This window comes from Maylandia zebra, linkage group LG3 (genome assembly GCF_041146795.1).
Source record: "Maylandia zebra isolate NMK-2024a linkage group LG3, Mzebra_GT3a, whole genome shotgun sequence".
In the NCBI taxonomy this organism is placed as follows: domain Eukaryota; kingdom Metazoa; phylum Chordata; class Actinopteri; order Cichliformes; family Cichlidae; genus Maylandia; species Maylandia zebra.
This window is the reverse complement of record NC_135169.1, coordinates 33,028,462-33,048,615: the sequence shown is the minus strand read 5'-3', so window position 1 is coordinate 33,048,615 and position 20,154 is coordinate 33,028,462. Positions and strand designations below refer to the sequence as shown.

The following is a 20,154-nucleotide window of genomic DNA, read 5'->3' as shown; positions in this document are numbered from 1 at the left end:
AAAGACGTGTCAGGCCTAAAATGCTATCTACTTCAGACGAACAGTATGTGAAAGTTATGTTGTTAAGAAATAGGAAAAATCCAACAAAAACCTGACATAGGAACCTCGGGTCCTTCAGTTGATCCATCTACTGGAAGGGAACTCATAAGAAAAGGCTGAGGTATGTCAAATTACACAAGAGCTGAAAATCAATGGTAATCTAAATTGTCATTTTTTGGTTCATTTTATCCTCCATATTTATGAAAGAAGTCAGGAGTGAGGTACAAAAGTGAGCGTCTACAGACATCAGTGTGAACATTAAATAAATCTCTGCAACTTTTTCCTATTTTCCTAACAAAATATAAATAAATAAGTTCAAGACTTTCACACAGTATTTTAATACAGGCCAAGCTTAGTGTCTGGTTGACTGGGTCAGCTTGGATTTGTCCTGAGTCACTCTGAGTTGATTGTATTTTAGTCTGGCTGCTAAAGCATAGAGCTGTTGATAGATGCTGTATCAGCAGCGATGACAGTAGCAGGATATGAGAAACAGGACAGACCTCAGGGAAAAAAAAGAAAAAACAAACAAAAAACATAAGACAAACAGAAAAATGGTATCTCGTTTCCTTCTTCTGAGCAGATTTCATGAAGTGTGGGGTGGATGTCCTCTGGGGGCCTGTCCTGTTTACACAAAGAGTAAAAAACAGTTCTGGAGATGAAATTTGAGAACTGTCACGGATGCACAAAGATGTAGATGCAGATGGCATGGACAAACACACGCACAAAGAATACACATCATAGTCAGTTTAGTTTCAACTCACAAGTCTTGCAAACAGCAGCAGGGTTGTTGTTGTGGAGGCAGTCTTGATAGCTCTCTGTGTTACTATAAATAGGACGGATAGTCTGTCTCTTTCCTTTAAGAGGCTGTGCTGCAGGAAGAACGCCTCTGCAGAGACACGCACACACACGCGCTGAGGCACTCAAGTTTTTGAGGCTGTGGCAGAGTTGTGTGTAAATACATTTGTGTGCCTTTTTGTGAAATGTCTGCGTGTGCTGTCATGTGTGTCCAGACTCTGTTGTGCTGGATGTTGTTTTTATCTGAGCTGTCAAGTTCACCTGTTGAAAGACCAACCAGAAAATCCCTCCTGTCTATCAGGCTTCATCTTTCAAAACATACTCACCTGCTCTTTTGTCTCAAATTGTGTTTGAGAACAGCTCAAGAGATCGCAGTGAAAAAACTGTACACACTGTCCACGGTCCTGAAGTTGTAACCATTTAAATTTAAGTGTAATAAAACTTCAATCCAAGGCCGGAGTATTATCAGGATGCTCTCCTTACAAATACTGACAGTACCAAGATCCAGTTTTTGCCGTTGCAGCGTGTTTGTAAATCTGACCTTAAGACAGCTATGCATGAACAAATGTCTGCAAACCTCAATGAACTGAAGCAACACTGTAAAGAAGAGTGGGACAAAATTCCTCCACGATGATGTGACAAAACTGATGAAGCAATACAGAAAGTGATTACTGTAAGTTATTGCTGTTAAAGGTGGTTCTACAAACTACTGAATCATGGCATTCATTTAGTTTTTCACAGGACTGTGTGAAGGTCAGCAGTTCTTTTGTGCCTGACATTGTCCTTTATTTTCAGAAGGGCCTCGTCTGACGGCACATTCCTCTCAGCAAAGGGACTGATTTGTCTCCAGATTGATATAAAACGAAAGTATGCCATTTCACAGTTAGGTTTAATATCCATTTTCCCGATATTTTCTTTTTAACAATTCTTTTTATATAAAACAACAAAAATTTTTTCTTTTTTAACACAATTGTAGCATTTCTTTAAAAAAAAATCTCCCAAAAAACCAAAATCAAAATTAATCTGTGCGCTGATTATTGTTCTTCTCCACTCTACATATGTTTAAAAAGTCCCTTAAGCTTTCTTCCACCTTGATTTAGATGCCATCTATTTCTTCATTTCCATCAAAAAAGTCCACGTCTTGATCCACATGGTGTGAAGTGCAATAAAATATTGCCCTACAGAGCCCTGTGCCTTCTGTATGTGTGCCTTTGTGTGTCAAGCAAAGTACTAAGGGGCTCCCATCCAATATTGATGAGGCAGTCTGGTGCCTGCTCTGGGCAAGAGAAAAGTGCATATTTTGGACTTTAGGTACATGTCTGACAGCTCACCCCAATTTTTCTCCTTTCATTTTCTTTCTGTCCCTTCGTGTTAGTCTCTCGCCACACTGCTGTCCTTGATTTTGTGCCACAGTTGTTCCACTTCCCCCTACCTTTTTGTCAAGTCATGTCTCTGAACTCTCCTTCTTGTTCCAAATGCAATTTTGTGTTAAACATGTTCTCACCAGTTCATGAATAACCAGTGTTACTTCTCACATTTTCCCCCATGTACCCACACCAGTGTTTACTTCCCAGTTCAACTTTCTTTCAACTCTTCCAATTACCCATTTTTTTGTCCCATATTCCCAAATCCGTCACTCTGCTGCTCTTTCAGACTGTTGTCTCTCATTTCATCAACACATTTACCCCGATACACTCCGCCTCGTTTCCTCTCGTCTCCGTTTCTCTAACCTCATTCCCTGGTTTGTCTGTCAAGTGCTTTGTTCAGACTTGCAGTGAGCTGTGATGAGGGTGTCGTCCCCTTCATTAAAAAAACAGCTCAAAATCTTCACATTTAGCTTAAATATTGTATAAGAATGAATTTCACGCCTTTATGTCCTCATTTAAAACTTTCACGTTTATTTTTTATCACAATCGCGTTCTTCTCGGGATTCATCCTCTTTGCATCTTCAAGTTATTTAATAGTGCTTCTATCTTTCAGTCCTCTCTTCTGTCTCTCCATTTTTTCTATGCCAAGTCACTTGTTTGCCCCATTTCTGTAGCGTAGTTTCTGTTTTTCCCCCTCCTCTCTTTTTTGTGCCATTTGTTTTCCATCATTTCCTCTTTCTATGTTTCTTATGTTGCCCTGGCTTTCCTGCGGCAAGGGTTTTTTCTAAAACAGGGGTGGGGAAATCCAGGCCTCAAGGGCCAGGGTCCTGCAGGTTTTAGGCATCACATGTGTTTCCCATGGGACGGAAAGGTGTAGGAAGAAGGTCACCTAGTAAGATACAGAGTGTAATAAATGACTTCCTGTTTCACATATACAGTCATGTCAAAAAGAAACTAAGTAACCCTCTAAGATTTAGTCATTTGTAAAACCATCTTTAGCAGCAATAACTTGAAGTAACCACTCATTATGTCAGCACGGGGCCATCACAGCACTTTGATTCTTTTCTTTTTCAGCCATTCTGTTGTAGTTTTGCTGCTGTGCTTGAGATCATTCTCCTGTTATCTGTCACACATATAGCCTCACGTTTGACTCTAGAATATTTGGTATACAGAGGAGTTCATGGTGAACTCAGTGACTGCCCCTCCACCACCGTGCATGACAGTTGGTTTTCACCAAGCGTGGTGTTCAAACATCTCCGCTTTGTTTTTGTCTATCCAAAGTATGTTGTTCTAGAGGTCTGTGAACTTTGCTGCCACGTTCTGCTGTGATTTTGTCTGTCTTTCCAACTCTGTCAGACTAAACTGAAGCAACTGGAGCAGGAAGCACACCGAGCAGCTGGACAAATATTTCTGTTGACCAGCAACACTCAGCTACGAACAGTACGTACCTTCATGTGTACATCTGGATACTGTGTGCAGTATATGGCTTTTCTGTGTCTGTGTGTGTGTATACCGTGCATATGCAAACGTTTGTATTCTTCTACGCTTTGCGTCTGCTTCATGTTTTGTGGATGTTGTGGATTTACAATGTTTGTAGATTCTGTTTGAGAAGCTGCGTCTTCATGAGCGCTGCGAAAACAAGAAGCTTCCCAAGACCATCGGCAAACAGCAGCAGTCAACATCCGAAGCTGCAGTATGACACACACGTGTATAGACACAGACAGATATTTCAGTTTGACCCTCAGTTCTCTGTGAATCCAAAAATGTCTTTAGATTAGAGACAAAGATTTATTTTTTTCATGTTTAGATGTTTCCCCTCAAACTTCAGTGCACAGTCACTGTTCTTAGTCACGTCTCTATCTCTGTACAAATATACATGAGCTGCTGCTTGGACAGATTTTATGTCCACCTTTGTACTAGCAGTCAATCACAGCTGACGACCGAATCGCGGAATAGTTTCATCGGCTAAAGCGTCGTAAGCAGCGAGCCTCCTGATTATTAGCCCGACTTTTGTTGCATGTCAGTCTTTGGTTCATTTTACCCACATTTTCTGCCTATTTGAGCTTTTGCTATCTTTTAAATAGTTGTATATGTAACAGCCCTCTTATAAAATTCATCTGTTCCCAGCTTTTAGGGCTTTAATACGTGTACCTCCTTCTTGTATGACTTTAGAATTAAAAAGAAGGTGATATATACATTATGTCATTAAAAGCTCCTTAGTTATATATAGTAGCCCTAATCTGGCCTCCTGGTGGTAGTGTGCTAACTTAATGGTGAAAATGATGTAACCCTCCCAGGAGAGAAAGTCTAATGGATTGAATGTAGACTGTTAAGGAGCAGAAGATTGACAAGCACTCAGGTCTGACCAACTTGGTATGTGGCAAAACCACTTAACTCTAAAATTTGTATATCAAATCATGAAAACAAGAAATTGCGCTCTTAAATCAAAGGACCTAACTCTTGAATACCCACCAAGAAAACTGTACTATAATACAGTGCGTGCCCAAACATATTCATAGCAGTGAATAGAGAAAAACATCTGAAATTACCACCAATAAAGATCAATGTGGACAATTTTATAGTAATTATTATTATTTGTTAATCACAATTATTTGTTAATTTTAGTGAAAAAACATTTATATTGCACTTTGATGTAAATATAACACTGCATTCCTGCTATTGTATTCATGTTTACATCAAAATAAAATTGTTCCTTCTTGTTCACATGCAATCATCTTTTTGAAGAAAAATCTAAATTTAAGCAATGTCATGATTTTACACTTTTCATACCCAGAGAACAGACAGCTGTCTTGTAAAGATTTATTTACAAGTGTGATAAAAGCAGCGATAGACTGTGGAAGAATGGACTACTGATTTAGAGAGTTGCAGCAACTGAAAAGGTTTGAAAAGGCTGAGGCATTACTGGAGAGTGCAGAGAGGCTGAGCTCGGGAGCAGGTCGGAGGCCCGGGGTGAGCAGCTGGGTATCAGTGGAGAATGGGCAGACAGGCTAGTCACAGATAAGACTGAGAAATCCACTGGCAGTATTTGGGTGTGTGGGTGACAGAAGCTTCGGTCAAGGGAACACTGGCTGACTTTCCAAAAACAGGCAACATGCTTCAGGCAGGGAAACTGGGAGAAAAACAAAGACACAGGGTTAGAGGCAGGAACAGAGAAACAAACACTAGACTGAGTGAGCCAAGATACCACAATTGTGGACATAATGAACTGGCACATAACAACAGCCAGACCCTGTCCTTAAAAAACACAGCCACAATAAAGGGATTTACAAGAGGTGTGGAAGCAAGCTCGTGTAGGGCAGCACAGACCAGCTGAAGTCTGCATCTGAAATAACAAAGCACAGAGGAACCTGCCCCAACCCTAACAAAACTTAGCACAAAATAATATGACTACTTATACACTGTACTGCATTCCTGTTAATTAAAACCGCTTTACAGAAAATTTTGTTCATGTGCATGTCCTAGAAGCAAAATATAAAGACTTTCAATCGATTTTCTTTTGTACCTGACACGAAAGGCACAAAAATGCAGCTTTTCAGTCTTTGTCTCCTTTCTTTTTATTGCAGCTGTTGCAGCTTCAGGACCTGCACCCTCTGCCAAAAATAATCCTGGACTACAGGCAGGTCTGGCATGTTCATTATTATTATGAATCATCATTATTATGAAAAATGAATGAATGGGAAATTCACTTCTTGAGCAGGAGCCCCTAAAAAACTAGGCGGTCACTGTTGAGCTCTGTAGAAATCAGTTTAATTTTTGTCAGTCAGAAAGGATTATCCAGGTTATGTTCATTGGCCAAAATCACAAATCATTATATGATCATTATATAATGATTATACAGTTCCACTACCAGATGAGACAAGTGGGACTTCTCTAACCAATGGGTGTGTTGTTTTGACCTTATGTCTTTTATACTATGATGTTTTCTTCCCAAGTTATTAAATCTGTTCTTTTTAAGATGATCATTGTTTAGCTTTACCTTTTGGGGGTTACATAAGGTATAGAGATAAAGTGTTTTATTGTAACAAATAATTGCATTGTTGTTCACAGGTTCGCAAAATCAAATCTACTTTTATTGATGGGATTTTGTCGTGCATGATGAGCAAGGTGAGTCAACTCTGTTTATACACTATTTTGCTAAAAGTATTCAGTCACATCCAAATCATTGAATTCAGGTGTTCCAATCACGTCCGTGGCCACAGGTGTATACAGTCAAGCACCCAGGCGTGCAGACTGCTTCTGCAAACATTTGTGAAACAATGTTTGTTCCTAGGAGCTCAGTGAATTCCTAAGTGATATGATGCCACCTGTGCAACTCCAGGCCTGAAATTTCCTAGCTACTAAATATTCTACAGTCAGCTGTTAGTGGTATTATAACAAAGTGGAAGTCATTGGGAATGACAGCAACTCCGTCACAAAGCATTAGGCCACATAAAATCACAGGGCCAGGGATCAGCCCTGTGCTGAGGCACATTTTGCTCAGACGTGACCAACGTTCTGCAGAGTCTTACAGACCTCTAAGCTTCATATGGCCTTCAGATTAGCTCAAAAACAGTGCACAGAGAGCTTCATGGAACGGATTTCCATGGCCGAGCAGCTGCATCCAGGCCTTATTTCACCAATGTCTTCCTGCAAGAACAGTCAAAAATTCCCGTAAGCACTCCTAAACCTTGTGGAAAGCCTTCCCAGAAGAGTTGAAGCTGCTATACCTGCAACAGGCAAAACCTTATGGGTTAGGAATGGGAAGTGACTCAATTTTATATGTGTATGAAGGCAGACGAGCAAATATTTTTGGCAGTACATCCCAAAAAAGTTGCTTGTTTTCAACGGGTCAAAGCGTTTTTAGTGGGAGAAGCATTTCATGACTCATCCAAGTTACTTTTTGGAATTTCCTTAGATGGATGATTGAACATGCATCTTTTTGCAATACAAACTTTCTACAAAATGTATAAAAGGTAAATGTACTCAGTCCACTGGCACTCTTTTTTCTTGATGTGGATTTTTTTAGACTTTTTTGTGAGACTGAAACAACAAAAACTCGAGAGTGAAACCAAAGGTTTAGAAGTTGCTGCAGGCTAGAAGGACTCCTGCAGCTCCCACAGCTTTTGTTTTCATTTGCTTACAGTTTGCTGCTGCGTCAGTGCACTAGAACAGTAATTTATGCTGCTGGACAAACCCGTGTTTTTCCTCTTCACCTTTTAAATTCAGCTGCCGGTGTGAATGTCACCATCTCTCTGAGGCTGTGGCAAGATGTGGTTTCACAGCTCCTGAAACAGAGTCATCACAAGTGTGGATGAGCTCTGCTGTGCTGACTTATTAGTGAAATAGTGAAACATGTTGTCTGAGTTGGACTCTCGAAGCTGTTGGTCTGTTTTATTGCCACTGCTGTATTCATTTGGCAGAAGAGAGATGTATCTCTGTGCCTGACTGTCCCTCCACATGGGCCTCTTTCAAGCCTCGTGCATGGGAGCAGCAGCTTGTGTTTGTCAATCTGTGCTTACTCAACCGTGCAAATGAGTCTGCCTGGTGTTCTCCAAAGCTTTTTGGCTTCGGATCATCGTGATTCATTTGGCGGCATTTTGGAAAAAAGCTGGCAACAACAAATGTATACAAATTTCTACTCAGTCATAACTTGAGTATTTGTGGTTTTATAAAATAGATTTTTGTAAAGTGTAAAATGTCACAACTACGTGGACCCTGTGGCTGACACCACAACATCGAATGACGTTTTATTCGCACTTACAATAAAAAAGAAAGATTTAGGAAAACCAGAAAACACCACATCCGAAAAGAAGGCAAGAGTCAGAATGGAGCCACAGTTGAAAGAGTCAGATGCCAGAGTTGGATTAGACGTAGATATAAGGAGTAAAGAAATGAGGGAAGTAAAAATGCCACATGAGGAACTAACCTTGAGAGTGAATGTGAATAAATTCTGACAGACAAACAATGAGGCACAAGCAGTGGAGATCACTAAAAGTGAATGGGGGAAAACTAAGAATACTACAGAAGCCATACAGACAGACAGACCATGAAATAGTAGCAAAGGTCTGCTGCGTGGGACCTTAGCTACTATATGCTGTAATTATCTTGTCGTCTAATTTATTAGGTTAATAGGTTTGACAGTGTGCAGATGTTTGGGTTACATAACTACACTGCAGTCTTGAGCACTATAGTGTTGTTTTTGTTGGTGCTGTTGATGTTTTGTCCTGCTTATTGCAGCAACATAACTGGCACCCTACTCTGCAAGCAGCTTGTTCAGATTGGGCATGGCACTGTTGAAGGCGTGTGGGTCCAAACACGGGATCAGAGTGATCAGGGCAATCAAGACCGCAGCTGTTGTTTTCAGGCTGTTTTTGGCTATATGGAAACATTAGTGATAACATAGCTGACTGAAATGTTCATGTGATAATGTGTTAAATTTACAGGTTCTCCCTGTTTTTAATTCATATTTGACTCCCTTTGTCTCTTCATGTCAGAGCTACATTTCCTCTACGTGGCACCAGACCAGTGTTGTGACTGGGAGAATCTCTGCAAAACACCCAGTAAGTCAAACTTGCCTTGCATTCCTACCCATCTCTCCCAGCCTTCATTGCACTGGAATTAGTTGATACATCTTGGACTGTTAAAACACTGCAACAGGATTAAGCATCCTTGGAGGAGCTATCCATGGTTCTGAATTGGGAAAATTCAGCGCACTGAATTGGGAAAGTTTCTTTCTAAGAGTTCAAGGCACATGCATAGAATACCTAAAAGACCACATCAATGTGCATTAATAGAAACAGAAACGCTGGATTATATCTATGAGAAATTAAAATTTGGCATTTTAATGACTTACAGCGCAAAATATTTTTACATTTTTATGGAGTGAGGAAAGCCTTTTTCAGAGCTTTTTGCTTAAAGTATTTAAACAGAAATAATATTTGAAAAATCTCACGAAAGATTTGTACACACACACAAATCTTCTGCTCGTGGATTTCTAAGATCCTAACAATCTTCTCCTTTTTGTGTTCTTTATAACTAAGCTTTCATTGGCTATTTCTTTCTGGCTTTCTCCCTTGTCAGAGAAACTCCTTAAGGAAGCTGACTGCATAGTAATTACATGCTCAGTCGTGAATGCTGAGTTCTCATAGAAACAGATGTTTTGGGATTGTTGTGTAACAGCAAGCTGGAGGTTTCTATGAGCAGAGTTTTTTATGAGGTGTAGCTGAGAGACAGCAGCTCAATGTTTAAAACATGAGTGTGAATAAAGGGGCGGGTGTTGGACGCCTGGCTGATAGGGAGCATGTTGAGTTAGAATGGCTTTACAGAGTCAGAGAAATAGTCCTGCTGAAATATTCATACATCCTGGAGCAAAGAGCAGGTGAGGCACAAAGAGGAAGACTTCATTCTAAGAAGACATTCGTTTTTTTGACGGAGTTGATAATTATCATTTTCTTACTGTTATCCTCTATGGTATGAAAATTAGTTAGAAGCTATATATACCTCCCCTTTTTTATCAGGCAGTCGTTGGCTTCAGTTGTCTTTGCAATATAATATTCTTGGTAGAGATATTAGAAATGTGGTCTGTGTAACTAGTAAATCAAATATGAGGCCTAGGGGCCAGGACCAATGCGTGAAATGGGCAAATTCTGTCCACTGAATGACTTTGCAAACTGTGAAAACTGCAGCGAGTTCGTTAATTATTCAGATTTTTCATAAAATGCACTGGCATTCATTCTGTGGTGATGTCAGAGCTAATGAAAGTTAAAAGTGCTGGATCTGGATTTGTTGTTTGAATCAAAAAAATGTTAAATACTTTATGCCGAGTGTGTGAAGTGTAATGACAGTAGACTCAATCAAGTAGAAAACAGATATAAATTGTTGATTTTCTGAATGTAAGCAGTAACATCTCAATAAAGAAACTGGTGTTGTTGATGTTTTTAAACTGACTTAAATTATTATGCAGTGGTTTTCCTGGCCTAATTCACTTGTCCTGTCAGTCCACAGAGCATTTTGCCCAGCCTCTTTCTTATTGCTGAATCATGAACTCTGACCTTTACTGAGACACGTGAAGCCTCTGGTTTTTTAATGTTGTTCTGGGTTCTTTTGTGGCCTCCCGGATGAGTCATCGATGTGCTCTTAGAGTTATTTCTGGAGGCCGGACACCCCTGGGAAACTTCACCACTGTTCCAAGTTTTCTCCATGTGTGTTCACTGGAGTCTCAAAGCCTTTGAAATGGTTTTGTAACCCTTTCCATACTGATAGATGTCAGTGACTTTGTTTCTCAAGTGTTTCTCTAGATCATGGTGTGATGTGTTGCTTTTTGAGCTCTTTTAGCCTGCTTCACTTTGTCAGACTGCTTCTCTTTAAGTGATTTCTCGATTCAGCAGGTCTGCCAGTATTCAGGCCTGAGTGTGTTTAGTGAAAGTGAACCCATCTTTCCAAAAAAAAAAAAAAAGTGGTCAATCACAGTTAATTCACGATTTAACAAGAGGCACAAATTAGTTTTTCACACCGTACCAGGTGGGTTTGGATAACTTTTCTCTCTTAATCAATGCAATCACCATTTAAAAACAGCATTTTTTTATTTTTCAAGTTGTCTTTGTGTAATATTAACATTTTTTGATGATCTAAAACATGTAAGTGTGATAAATATGCAAAACACCAGGAATTCAGGAAGAGAGCAAACGCCTTTTAACACCACTGTTTTGTTCAGTTTCAAAGCCTGTGGTAACCTCGCTAAAAAAAACTAAAGCCTAGCGTTTTAGGCAATTATCCAATTACAATGTAATTGGTACAAAAGTAAAGGGATACCCAGTCCTTTGTAAGATTGCACACAGATGGTGCTGAGGTCATAGATTAATGAAGAAAAAACTCAGAAAATTATAGTTGTCGCCCAGTACTCTTTGATACAGTTTTTTTATTGAATTGATTCTTTATATTTGTAAGTACAGGTACATTAAGGTGGCATTTTGAAATAACACACACACTATCAGTATTAACAGTGAAGGTAAACACCCTCTGTTTAATAGTTTGAGCCAAATGCACTCAGTGCTTTTTCTGTAATTGTAAAGCTTTATTTCTGTAAGCCTGAGAAGTAGGGCTGGGCCATATCATACCGTTCACGGTAATACCGGTATAATGTTGGGCAACGATAAGAAAATGAAATATCGCGATAGAATATGGGTAAAATGCGCATGCGCAGTGCTTTTGTTTTCATACGCACGTGGCGGAAAAAGCATGGCGGCGACGAAGAATGAGAAGGGCGAACGAGGATCATTGAATGAAACGGATGAACCAGAGCTGGTTTGGCTTTCGTCCGTCAGATACACAACAAAGCACTATTTTTGGTAGAGCATGCTAGTGGGCTGTTGTTATTACCGTGTCTTTTGGAAAATACGGCACACTTTAAATCAACCCTTTGATTTCTCTGAAAATCGACAGTTCCCCCTTACCTTATAATCCCGTGTGCTTTATGTATGAATTCTGGTTGTGTTTACTGACCTCGAAACGATTGTATGTACACGGCGCTCGAAAATCTGTCAAATGTTTTAGTACGATTTTGCTAAGCTACGAACCCGCACCACTTGATGGATTGTCGGAGTGTTACGGCCATCGTAGGTAGGTACCTCGCGGAGTGATACGTACTGTGCTTCAACATAAAATTACCGTATTGTGTGTATAACCTCTTTTTAAGTTTTGTGGATATTATACATGGTTATGCTGAGGACATGTTGGCCAATTCCCACTGGAAATGCCTTTTGGTTAAACTGTCAGCAAGGAATTTGCATTTACACTGTTACATTTTTATGTAGCTTTAATGCACATAAAAAACAGCTGCTTGTTTAAGTGAAAATACATTGATGGGGTTCTTTTGCACTAATAAAGTTGTGGAGTTGTAAAGTACTTTGTCTAGTGTCAATTATATCGTCAGTTATATCGTTATCGCAAATTTTCAAATGTATATCGTGATAAATATTTTTGGTCATATCGCCCTGCTCTACTGAGAAGCTGTGCTGATGGCTTTCTTTGATTAATTTAGCAGCATTTCTATGTACTGTTGAAAAGCATTTGAAAAGTCACATCATCAGTTTCAGTGGTTCATTATAAAAGCCAATTTGAAGGCTGCATATGATCGAATTGTGGGAGCGAAAATAAACTTGACGCTATGACAATGAAATAATAAATATAAATAAAAATACCTGTAATAAATAATATTATAAAACAGACAACTGCAAAAAAGTACTTCGACTTCTGTCTCGGTATGGGGAGGTCGATAGCTCATTTCAACAATACTCAGCTGTCAGGCTCCGCTGGTTCTTCTCCTGTTAGATCCTCTCCAAGCCTCAAAGACACTGAACTTTTCTAATCTCACCGGGCAAATTGTGAGCGATGTGAGCTACACATTGAATTGATTGTGCTGCTACTAAATGATATATGTGACTGTGGGCGGCTGTGGTTTATCACTGCTCTGTTCCTGCTGTTACTCAGATGTGGGATTTGGTTGAGCATCTTATTAAGCGTGTGAATGCTTGTGGTTTGTGCTGTGCGCCAGTGTGGTCTTTAGTGATTTTATTGTACTGTGATAGTAATTTGTTCCCAACAATAAATAATACAAGGCAATATGGATGTGCCCATGTTATGTGGAAGTTTAATGACCAAATGATTAAAGTACATGCCATGTATATTTACTCTTGTTTTCCTATTTCTATTGCTACAGAAATAGAGGTCATAGTGGCCTTTGCTTCATGTTGTCCTAGGTTTTTTTTTGCCATGTTTGCTTCCAAACTCTTATTGCCACAGCCAGTACATGCTAAAAATGCCCAAGGAATTGTTATGCCATGCTTTTCCCTCAGAATACTAGAAGGTTACATCTGAAGCGTGAATTGTTTTAGTATATGTTTTAATGTTTATTAATGTTACAAAAAAGATAGTGTGCTCGCCTGTTTTTTTTCTATAACCATCATCCTGAATCCAACACTGTGGCTCTAAAAGCCTGACAGACACTAGCGATACTCATCTAACAGCCATGGATGGTGGACGGTGGGCACTTCCTCCTAGAGTGCAAAATTATCCACAACATCATAAAATAATTCACTTTGACCACTAAAGGGTGTAAAAGATGGATACAGCCAACATGGAAGTGCTGGTATTCCTCTCTGATCAGTACCAGGGGGCAATACCTGTGGTTACAAACAAATGTTCTCTCTTGTAGAAGAGTATGAGAACATGGCCCTCTGCCCCGACCTCTGTAAACGCTTTTGTGATGACTTCATGGGTCATTCTAAATGTCAGAAATTTCACAGTTTGCAGTTTTGATATACCAGTGGTACTTTTTTTTAAGCGAAAACACAGTTTCCACTGGAGCACACATTAGTAAAGCTGTTCCTACGCTACAGTGATAAAAAGACTCAGCTCAAGGCTTCAGAAACTCATGGTGAAGTAACAATGGCTACCGCCATCTTTTATACTGTTTATGGTTTGACCCAATCACAGAAGCTTATAGCAAGATATACGCCAATCTTTGAGTAATACAATAACAGCGCAGTTCAAATAGGAAATATCAGTATATTATGGTAATTTTGCACGTATTTTTTCAGCGACTCCCTTTAGGTGTCGTCACAGCATATCATCTGCCTCCATCTTACTCCATCCCTAGCATCCCCCTCTACATGTCCTCCTACATCCATGAATCCACTCTGTGGTTTTCTTGTTGTCTGGAAGCTCCATCTTCAACATCCTTTGCCCAATATATCAACTATCCCTCCTCTGCACATGTCCAAACCATCTCCGCCCTGCTTCTCTTTGTCTCCAAACTGTTCAGCCTGAGCCGTCCCTCTTTCTTTCGATGGTAGACCCCAGGTATTTAAGCTCATCCATCTTCAGTACCTTTACTCCTTGCGTCTTCACCTTTCCAATCGTCTCCTTCTCATTCATACATGTATTCTGTCTCATTTCTTGCTGATTTCCTCTTCTCTCCAGAGCATACCTCCACCTCTCCAGAATTGCTCTCACCTGCTCCCAGTGCCTGTGTACACGTCACGCTGATGGTTGAGATCAACTATCTTATACTAGTACCTCCAGCAATGCAGATCTAAATAGTCTGGGTAACCCTATTTGATGTTACACATACAAATAGGTGCAGATATGAGTTGATATAAAATATCTTTTTCATCTTTCTTAAAATGTCAGGTAGTCTGTAGCAGAGCATGGTGATAAATTGTGCTGCTAGGTTTGAAATAAGAATCTTTCTCCATCAGAGAGCAAGAAGGAAGAAACTTCAACCCTCCAGAGTCAAACTTATTCTGGCATAATTTAAGTCAGCTCATTATTATTCTCATCATACTGGAGAGCAGAATGTGCTGGGCGTTAATTGAAGACTCGCTCAGTGATCATTAACACGTCACATCCCACTGCTTTTAGTGGAAAAAGGTTCAGCTTGTAGTTGGTGTTTAAGGTAGAAAAAGACGTTGCTCTGCCACTCTCCGCTCTGCACACACATACACGCACATATTCAAATGAGGAGCGTTGCAGAGGGGGTTTCGCTTTCATCTGTTGTGGGTTCAATCACAGTGAAGGCTGTCTGCAGTAACAAAGGGGCGCCTGAATGAAAGCAGGACAGCTATGAAACTGGTGCTGAGTTTAAAGCGCAGCGAGACGTGAGTCTTGCTGAAGAGACAAGTTGGCTCGTCTGTTTTTATCTGCTGAAAGCAAAAATATGTTTGAGCCTCAGTGCTTCTCCCGTGTCTGTGCCATGTCTTTCCTTCTCTCATTTGTTATGACTCTCCTGGTCCCCTTCTTCCTGCTCCCTTGTTGTTTAAGTATGTTTTCTTTGTCATTTATAGTCTCCAAGTGGCTCTTCTATCCACGTCTTTCTCTTTCTTGTTCTTGCTTTGCTTCTGTCTAACGCTCTTTCCCGCATGTACTCGTCCCCTTATATTAATAATTTTTAACATGGTGAAACCAAAGAAGACAAATCCCACCGCCTCCATCCCCTCCCTTACCCTTGGTCTTGCTGGTTTCAGCTCTAAGAGAGGAAACCATAGTTCTGATTGAATCTACTCTGCACTGTATCAGCTATCCTTTTGTGTCCCCTCTTCTTTTTCAAAGCCTTTTATGGGTTTTTAAAATTTATACACTCGTGGCACCCACAAATGCATCAAACATGCTCACTTACTCATGCAGATCCAGGGCAAAAGAAAGATGTAAACACTCTGTTCTGCTTCCATTTTCTATTTTTTTCCCTGTTGTTTGCTCAGAGGCTTCAAAGTAACGGTTTCTTAAATTTTAAAGTTAACATTACTTTTTTTTCGCCCCCTAACAGATTGTGCACATTTACCTCCTCATATCATAACCTAATCAATCCAGTGTCTCGGGTACAATTATATGATGCAGTCTATCTCAGTCGAGATTGATGATTCATTAGAAAAGAGCTGCTTTATTGATGTTGTGTATTTGGTGTTAAGACTGTGCAGCCGTGTCTGTTCCCATAGTGCCAACTAAGTTTCCTCCAGGGCTTGTCAAGCAGTTTAACCTTTGTTTAAGACCGCTCTGCATTCAGTCGTTAAGTGTTTTGCACAGGCAGCTCTCTCAAGGCTGAACCAGCACTTCACTGAAGTGTGCGTGATGTTCTTTGCTGACACCAGAGTGGTTGGAAACACAAAGCCAAACATGCAGGGATACGTTTTTTTTGCATATACTACTACACACCTCTATTATTTTATTTAACTTGAAATTACAGCAGGCAGTATTGCAACCCATCCTCTTCTTTGTCTTTGTCTCTGTCTGTGCATTTAGTTAACCAACAAAAAGAGGTACCAGCAAATCATCAAACTTTGACTCCATAAAAGACTGACGGTGCATTTCCGTCACCGCACCGGGCAGGCAGACGGTGAAAGCAATAACTGGGACAACGTGATGTAGGATTACGATCATGATATAGTAGGTGTATCTACCAACAATCTTGGACGAGTTTGAGTCTCAGTGACCTCGATCTCGGAGGTCAAGTTTTCTGAAAATCTTGTGAATGTGATAACTGAAGGAAGTCACCTAAAATGTTCTAATCGACATCATACGTACGTGTGTGTGCTCAAATTTTATGGAGCTTGTCAATCATCAGGGGAACTGCCAACAGTGCTCTCATCTCAGGCTGTCAGGCACTGCCATTCTGTCTGATGCCACTGATGTCTCCGAATAATGTACTAAGTAACCTTTGCCATCAGTGCCTTCACACAACAACCAGAGGCAGGATAAATCAGCAGTCTGTCAGCCTGGGGACTCCTTTCACTTTCTGGTTAGGCGCGCTGCATTTTGAACTTTTTTAGCTCATTTATTTTGTCTTCATCGTGGTTTGGTTTGGTTCAGATAAAGGTTGTGAACTAGGTGAAAATACACCAGTGTTTTCTGTTGTAGACTTGATTCTGGTTTATTTAATATTCTGAGTTTAATTGTTACAGTTTTGATCTATGTTTGTATTCCCAGGTTTGTTATCTAGCCTTAGGCTTTCTGTCCTCATTCCCGCTCCTCCTGTGTCTAGCATCCTGCAGCAGTAGCTCTCTTTGAAGTCGGTCTTGTCTCCATGTTAATTTGTCTGTTTCCCGCTCATGTTTCTGTGTGGCCTGTCCTGTCTGGTAAGTCCTGTCTCTCGCTCTCTCACCCTTGTTCTGTCTTCTGTAATCCTACTTACGGTTTATTAGCAAGAATGACCAGCTCTCACTAGGCCAGTATCAGAGAATCTAGGATTGGCAGAAGCCCAAGGTATAAGCATAAATAATCTGTGTGTGTCTCGCTCCCTCTGTTCCCTGTATTTAGTCAGTCTTCCTCTAAATGTGTTGTACTGTTTTACTTTGATAGTCTCCTGTGTTCAGCAGGTTCTGTTTTGGTTCCCTGTCTCGTTACTTAGACTATGTTCAGCTGTGTTCCCACCTGTGGTCTGTTCCCTTTTTGTCTTGTGTATTTAATGTCTGCGTGATCTCCCTCAATGTTTGTGTTCTGCCAGTCTGTCTGTTAAGTTTAGTTTCTAGTATTTTCCGATTTTTAGTTTCTTGAGTTTAGATTTCATCTCAGTGAGTCTTGCATTTTGGCTCCATTCCTGCCTGCCTCACACAGCCATTAAGACACCTCATCGTTGATCCTACATTTTGAAAAACAGCACTGTAAAAATGACTGAGACATCAAGGAAAAAAGAAAATTTGGAGATTCCAGCAACGCCAGTAAACGCCTGGAAATTAGAACAGACTGGGAGAGTAGCATGGCTTCACATGATTTTACTTGTAAACTTGCAGTCTAAGAGAAATAAACTTTATTTACCCCTCTGTCCATCACCTCAGTATCCAGTGGATGGGTCTTATTTTTAGGAGTTTGCTTTTCTCCTCATGTTGAGCAGATGGATTCTGGTGAATGTGTATTTGTTGCAGTGTCACTGTGTCTCAGCATGTTTGTGCTCGCACGTAGCAGGCATGTGTGCGCACAAACACGCCTGCGTATTTTAATGTGTGCGCGTGTTCTGCAGTGATTCATGACATCGCCACTGTGTGATTAAATTGCCCCACACGAGCGTGATTCAGTCGTCCCCATCTGTTTAACAAGGCACCGCTCCTCTGAGACTCGCACTCTGGCTCGCTGTGGGCCAGATTTACGTGCATGGAAGTGCAGGGCAAAATTTTTAGTGAACCCCTCATTCAATTTGCACCCACAATCTGTGTGTAGTTAGTGCCAGGCCACTCATAGAAGTCGAAATCACTTCATTTTGAGCTGATCACTTAAAAATCACATGCTTGTTATGTAGTAAATTACTGCATTAACCTGATACAAAGGAATATATGGTATAACATACACAGAGCTGTAATTCCAGCTCAAGAGGTCTTTATGAACCTATTTTATTTAAAGATAAAATAAAGTGGGAAATTACAGAAGCCAGAATTAGGTGTTACGGTCCAATTAACCAATAAGAAGACACTTTAAAGGATTTCTCATACATGATTCGGATCAGTTTTTTTGTGTGAATACTGAACTTACTCTGGTATGAACCAGTTCTACTCCTAAAAGTGTGGCCTGAATGTCTAGATTCAATAAATCACTTGGATTGATTCTTGGCCATTCTTTACTGTCGCCCAGCATAATTTGCAGATGATATTTTTTTGCTCAACATCCATCTGCTTAATCACAAACCAGCTCCATATGACCGACGTCGCACCGGTCTTCTTTATGAGCACCTCCTCCTCCTCCCCACCTGGAAGCTCCATGCTTGCAGCTGCTGCCATGCAAACAGGCACAGCTTGATGACATCATCAACATGGCTATCGTGGTAGGACGGTATAGTCAAAATCTCTCGTTGGTTTGTTTACTTTTAGAGGTTTAACTAAGCGATCATTATTATATTTATTATAGTTTAATAACACAGTTCAGCTGTGCTGACAGATGCTTTACCTACCAGTGTCATTGTGTGGTCCCTTCAGGGATCCATGCAGACTCCAGTGAAGGACCAATAGGGGCCACTTTCAGCTTCATACGCATTTACCCATTCCAGCTTAAGACATGAGGAGGAAGTGAAGAATACCAAGTCTGGGTTGTAATGTTGAATAAAAAATGATGTTGTGCACAGTGCCAGTGGTGGGAAGACAACTCAAAAATACAAACATCTGTATGATTAAGTGGCTCAATCATAGTCAATGAGCCCAGGAGGGAAAACACAGCAAAGCGTGTTGGTCTGTTTGGGAGTTGATAGTACAGATTTATTTCCTACAAGTGTGTATATGCGTGTGTGAGACCAACAAACCAGAATATTTCATGTGTGTGTTGTAGGTGTGCAGCAGTAGTATGTGTCAGTTCTGTATAATTCACACACAGTGATGTGATGAGGAAAGGAACCGACATAGCCACTTTTTAACACAGCCCTTCCTGTGCCAACGCTAATGTGTCTCCGCTGTGTTTGTGTGTCTGTGCATTTAAATGTACATACATGAGCTTGTTGTTGTATACCTGTTGTGGCTGTGCTGCTGCACGCCTGTGCTTCAGCTGTGAATTATAAACAATCTGAAGGCAGAATACATCAGAAGGAAGGTGCGAGAGCGCGCCCTCTCAGTCTGACTCCTACAGCGTCTGCTAATGAACTGCATCTCCATCCCTCGTGACACAGTAAGGGCGATAATGACTTAGACCACATGCAGAGCAGGTGTGTGTCTGTATTCACATTCTAAGTTATATTTAAGTAGCCAGATGCAGTGAAAGCTTTTCTCCATTAGGTGATGCCATCAGCGGGAGTTGCTCTCCCATCAAGTCAAATACAAAGCAACATTTCTTCATCCTGTCGTAAAATGTTTAATCAATTTCTTTGGCACACATGAATGTACTTAGGTAATTGCAGCATCTGTGTTTAATAACAGGTGCATTGTTATTTATACGTTATGATTATGTTACGTGTTTCAAGCGTAACTGTGCATAAACCATGTAAGTGTGTGTGTGTATTGATGGATGATATGTACTGACCAGAGCTGGGGAAGGTGACTGTCTATAAATACGTTTGAGGATCTCTGCCAAACTGTACAGTCAGCAGTGAGCAGACGAAGCTGACCTGGACTCTTTTATATTTTACAATTTCTCATTCATGCGCTCTCTTCAGCTGCAGTGACGCATGTACTATAGCCTTCCTGCACCTCGGCTCTGAAATTCTTTGATTCTCTCTGTCTCTGTTCGTCTTTTTCTCTTTTATCTATCTTTTATCTCCTGATCTCCGCCCCGCTCTTTTTCCTGCCTTTTCTATCTCTTTGATTTTCTCTTTTGTCTTTGCTTTCTTCTGTTTTTCTATCACCTCTTTAACAGGCTCAGGTTTAACTTGCTCTTCAAGACCATCCAGTCGATTTGATTGTAAAAAAAAAAAAGCAGCATTTCTTTTGACAAAATGACAACAGCGAGAAAAGCTGTTATCGATAAATGTGACACAACAGGTCCGAATTAT

At 40.4% G+C, this 20,154-nt stretch overlaps 1 protein-coding gene across 6 annotated transcripts in view; it reads left to right on the top strand.

The window, feature by feature from the left end:
- Positions 1 to 20,154, top strand: part of LOC101483955 (HAUS augmin-like complex, subunit 3) — a 79,427-nt gene that overhangs the window by 18,888 nt on the left and 40,385 nt on the right. For 4 of the 6 annotated variants that reach the window (XR_013096852.1, XM_076881720.1, XM_076881719.1 and 1 more), the window contains 5 exons: positions 3,558 to 3,641; positions 3,799 to 3,894; positions 5,786 to 5,842; positions 6,270 to 6,326; positions 8,696 to 8,761. Coding sequence is in view for 4 of the 6 variants with exons in the window: in XM_076881720.1 (XP_076737835.1) it covers positions 3,558 to 3,641; positions 3,799 to 3,894; positions 5,786 to 5,842; positions 6,270 to 6,326; positions 8,696 to 8,761 (360 nt within the window). In the remaining 2 variants the exon portion in view is untranslated. Of the gene's footprint in view, positions 1 to 3,557; positions 3,642 to 3,798; positions 3,895 to 5,785; positions 5,843 to 6,269; positions 6,327 to 8,695; positions 8,762 to 20,154 lie in introns of those variants that run through there. The other 2 variants (XM_076881721.1, XR_013096853.1) reach the window with 2 other exon arrangements.